The sequence below is a fragment of the Penaeus chinensis genome, chromosome 13, assembly GCF_019202785.1.
Source record: "Penaeus chinensis breed Huanghai No. 1 chromosome 13, ASM1920278v2, whole genome shotgun sequence".
Taxonomy (NCBI): Eukaryota; Metazoa; Arthropoda; class Malacostraca; order Decapoda; family Penaeidae; genus Penaeus; species Penaeus chinensis.
The window spans coordinates 28401006-28406005 of NC_061831.1; the positions used below are offsets into that span (position 1 = coordinate 28401006).

Here is a 5000-nt window from a genome sequence, read left to right on the forward strand (position 1 = left end):
TGCAAGCGCTTTCATGGCTGAGACACAGCACACAACATTATGGAATATATGGGCATTTTCAATTACTGGCTTCTAAAATATTTTTGACAATGATATGGACTCCTGTTCTGATTCTGAAGACGAATTAGAACTGGACCTGGATGATGACAGTATGGTCGATAAAAATGATGCATATTGAAGTTCTACCATCTGAACACAATCCATGCTTCACCCACACTCAGCAACTTGTGGTAAGGGAACTTCTGGCTCTAAGTAACACCTCAAAGTTAGCGTCGTGTACACAATTCTACCATTGCCTCTGATGTTCTAGAAGGTGAGAAAAAATTGGATTCTGTTTGTGCTACACAATGAAATTCCCAAGGGAAAATTATTAGATCAGTGTTGAGTTTTCCTGAATAAAAATTTAGCATCATAGATGGTGTACCAACACTGATTGTGTATGATCGTAATCTACATGCCAGAAATCATTGAGCCATTTGAGGAGGCCACAAATTGTGCATAGAAGCAAACCATCGTTTCTGCAAGTCTGGTCATGCTTTGTATTAAGGGCCTCAAGAAAAAATTCATTTAAACCATAAGAAATCCATCTTGGTGACAGGACTTAAGAAATCTGTAGAGAAACGTTTGATGCACTATGAGGAGAGAAGAGTTTATGTGCTGGCAACATATCTAGACCCACAGTTTAAGCTCAATGGGTGCAAAGATGAAAAGGAGCTCAGAAAGATTAAGTTAGCAATAGCTGTGTAACCCAAAGAGTTAAGCAAAATCCTGGTGAAGATATACAAGAATCAAAGGAGCCTGAATCTTTCCCTTCGAAGAGGAAGAGTTATTCAGTTTTATGCATATTCTTACATGGAGTCAACATCCACAAGTGAAAAGGTGCAGTCAATCAAGACTCAGATCAACTGTTATCTGAGCCAGCCTTGAAAGGCAGATGACACTGATGGGTTGGTATTTTGGAAAGAACACAGATATACTCTGCCTGCCTTATCTAAGATGGCTCAGAAATAATTGGCTGCACCTGCATTTTCAGCTCCCAATGAAAGTTTTTTCAGCATTGTTGGAAAAATGTTTAAGCCTGAAAGTTATCATCTTACTGACAAAAACTTCAAGTGTGATGTTCATAAAGTGCAATGATGATGTACCCTAAGAAGCTCACTTATATGTATTTCTTATTTCAAGTAAACTCTTTTTTCTTTCCCATATTTAGGAGCAATAATTTTATCAAATCTCATTTTGAATTTCCTATGTCACAAAAAAAAAATATATTTTATGAAGTATGAGGGAAAGGGAAATTAAATTTTAAAATTGCACAAAGTTTATGTTCTTCTTCTGTAATTTTGTGATAAAAGAAGTGATGTGCTAAAATAAAGGTAGAATTTACATATACTTTTCTATATTGAATCCAACTTTTTACTTATTAACTGGAAAACAACTAACTTTCGTGCTTTACAAAAGTACCTGTACTTGTACTTGAGTACAGTGACATGTACTTGGACTTGGACTCTAAGTACATAGCAAAGTGACTGTATTTGTACTTGTCCTTGAAAAATATCCAGGTACTTGGACTTGGACTTAAGTACAGTCGCCTCTACTTGGACCCAACCCTGGAATGGAGATGCATTTTCATTACAGACACATAAGGGAAGCATGAAATTTGAAGTATCAACCAAATGAATCACTCTGGTCTGTTAGCCAAAGCCCCTCCTGCAGAGGGCGTCACAAAGCCACATGCAACTGTTTAACAACTATGGGAGAAGGGAATTAAAAAACAAATTATGTAGTTATTGTATATATAGTTAACTATTTCTTCCATGTAGTGAAAATAGGATTTTAGAAAGTTTGAGTATATTTAAATAAATTTACATCTATAGAAAGCCATGGTAAGTTTTTTTTTACAAAAATAAAATACAGACATAGACATTTGGTAATATTGTTATATATAATCATCTTAAAAGAAATATACAAAACTAAGGCTATTCTACTTCATATTGCAAGAACTAAAATTCAACAGGGCACACTGACACACATTTACCAACAACAGTCAACTCTTATGATATAATTTCCTTTCACATTTTTCAAGCAACCTAGAGCATTTTGCCATCACAATGTCGAGTCTCCACTATTTCAGGTTTGTTGAAGTATTCTATATGATACTGTCCTTTACTAAAAGCTTTTTCCCAGTCAGTCTGCTCCTTCACTTCCTGGTCGACTTTTAGCCAGCGTGAACTACTAGTCTCCCCACTTGCAGTTGTGTAGATTATACTGTAACCATTGACAACTTCTGCATTTGTGTAATCAGCATTTTCTTTACTTACGACACCTATGATGAGGTCTTTGTCAGGACCATCTTTGTTAATGCTATGCTTTGCCATATGTTCATTTAGCTGCCCCTTCTTGGAAAACTGTTCGCCACACTCTATGCACTTGTGAAGCTCATTATTTGCATGTATCATCATGTGCTGCTTCAGGCTTGATTTTCGTGAGAAGGCTTTCCCGCACTCACTGCACCTATGCGCTAGCACGCCCTTATGAGTCATTCCATGTTCCACCAAGCTGGACTTTCTTGTGAATTCCTTTCCACACTCATTGCACTTGTGGGGGGTTTCACCAGTATGAATCATCAGGTGTTGATTCAAACTTGACTTTCTTGAGAATGCTTTTCCACACTCATTGCACTTGTGAGGTCTGTCACCTGTGTGGATCATCTTGTGCTGATTCAAGCTGGATTTCCTAGAGAAAATTTTTCCACATTCAATGCATTTATGGGGTCTAGTTTCAGTAAAAACGATCACAGCAGGTGTCTGGGTTGCCTTTTCAGGTACCCCCTCTCCACATTTATTGCACTCAATGAGCCCATTACTGGTATGTATCAATATTTGATCTGCTAAGTTTGACTTTAACATCACAAAGTTGCCACATTTGTTGCACTGACAGAACTTGTCACCTGAATGTATTACCATATGCTGCATCAGGTGTGCTCTTTGAGGAAACACTTCACCACATTTGACACACTTGTGTACTCTGTAACCTGTATGGATCATCATATGCTGCGTCAAGCTAAATTTCCTTGTGAAAGTCTTCCCACACTCATGGCATTTGTGAGGCCTATCACCAGTATGAATCATGAAGTGCTGAGTCAGTGTAGATTTTCTAGAGAATGCTTTTCCACATTCTGTACATTTGTGGGGTCTGCTGTTTGCATGGATTACTATACACTGTTTCTGGGTTTGTGTCTGGCAGAATTCATCCCCATACTGACTAGTTGCCTGTGAGGCTTCCCAGGCTTCTGTTAAAATTTTTTCTTTCAAACTTGACATTCTCAGAATAGCATTCACACATTAAATAAAATAGATAATCTATTAATACTGCATCACCACAAAGTGAAAATTATCCTTTGTTCTGCAAGTTTCTTGCAATGTAAGCTTATTAGGCAACAACAATTATTTTCTATAATTACTTAATCTGTATACTCGCAATGCAATTTTGTTGTGTAACAATAACAGAACACAAAATTCAGCATGCTAATCACAGGAAAACAGCAGCAGTAGAGATGATTTGAAGTCTGAAGCCACTCCTCTACAATCTCACAATCTCAGAACCAGGGTCTTGCAGGCTCTTCTCATAATCTTCCCTCTTCTTCACATTCTACCGCTGAAGATCACCTCACATCATATCTGAGAAAGAAAAGTCTAGTCATTTCTCTTCCTAAAGAATATACATTCTACATATGCATAACACTTGGAAAGAATGTGTGAAGTCTATAGATCAACACACTTAATCTCTTCTCATTACCCAGAGAAAATATTTAGAATGTTTCACAAGATGAAACTGACCATTAAACACATCTGGCCTTTTTCTTCTTCTTCTTTTTTTAATATTTTCTAAAAGCATTTAGTTTTTTGTGAGTAGTTGTTAGGGTCACCTTATACATTACAGCTGCAATACAATCTTCCCCTCACAGTAATCAATATTTCATTTTATCTTTACTTCATGGAAGTAAAGAAAAAAGTTCCATAAAATGTCAAATAATTTTATATGAACTTCATACTAATAAAACTGAAATACTGAAGTATTATAGTTGTTAATTTATAAACATATAAAATATATATTACAAATGAACATTTTTTTTTCTTTTTTTTATAATCCTTATTATTATCACCAATAAAATGTATGTTATACTAGAGCCATTCACAACAAAATTTATATTCTAGTGATATATTTCTTGGAAACTCAGGAAGAGATCAAACTACACTTTACCTGAAAATACATATGCTAAATTTCCTTATGAAAATATGTGTTTGATCACTCTAGGTCAGGCTACTGATATAGTCTTCAGATTTATGATTCTTTCAGCACAACATACTCAATACATCCATCGTAACAGTTCCTATATATACATAGAAAAAGGACAGGTCACTTCAGGCTCATGATGTTCTTAATCATGTTCAGCTACTATGCAGATCAGAGTATGCATCTGCAGCTTGGTGAGATTTATCTGGAAATGTATAGCTGATATTTCAATTGAATGGCTGAAATCTCTACTGCATATTGTAATGTTTTCAGTCTGATGTATAACTGGGAAGCCTGGAGTCTCATTTTTGCAAGCCTCAGTGAATGAGGACCAAACATTATATATAAGATTTCAGACAATCCATAATTCTACCTTTGCTTGTGTATACTCTATCAGCATTACTTTATCTCTTCTTTTCTCTTACATCTATCATGTTCTCTATTAATTTTAGAACCAAAAATATGTGGCTGAGGCCTCAGTTTACTAAAATCTTCAGCCACAGACAAAGTTTTACCCAAACTTCACTTACCTGCCTGCAGGTAAGTGACCATCAAAATGACTACAAAAAAATAAAAAATACTCAAAGTTTTATTTTGAGCTAAAAGCTCAACTGCAAAGAGTGAACAGGCAAATGCAATTATGGTTGCCTGTAGCACAGACAATAATATCTGCAAGTGGAATGACTGAGTCTAAGAATTTAAATACA

At 35.8% G+C, this 5000-nt stretch overlaps 1 protein-coding gene across 1 annotated transcript in view; it reads right to left on the bottom strand.

Annotated features, from left to right (window-relative positions):
- Nucleotides 1-1776: 1776 nt before the first annotated feature.
- LOC125031522 (zinc finger protein 160-like) overlaps nt 1777-5000 on the bottom strand; it is a 5757-nt gene continuing 2533 nt past the window's right edge. Inside the window, exon 2 of the mRNA XM_047622399.1 lies at nt 1777-3677. Within this exon, the coding sequence (XP_047478355.1) occupies nt 2088-3320 (1233 nt within the window). The 5' untranslated portion in view covers nt 3321-3677 and the 3' untranslated portion in view covers nt 1777-2087. The remainder of the gene's footprint in view (nt 3678-5000) is intronic.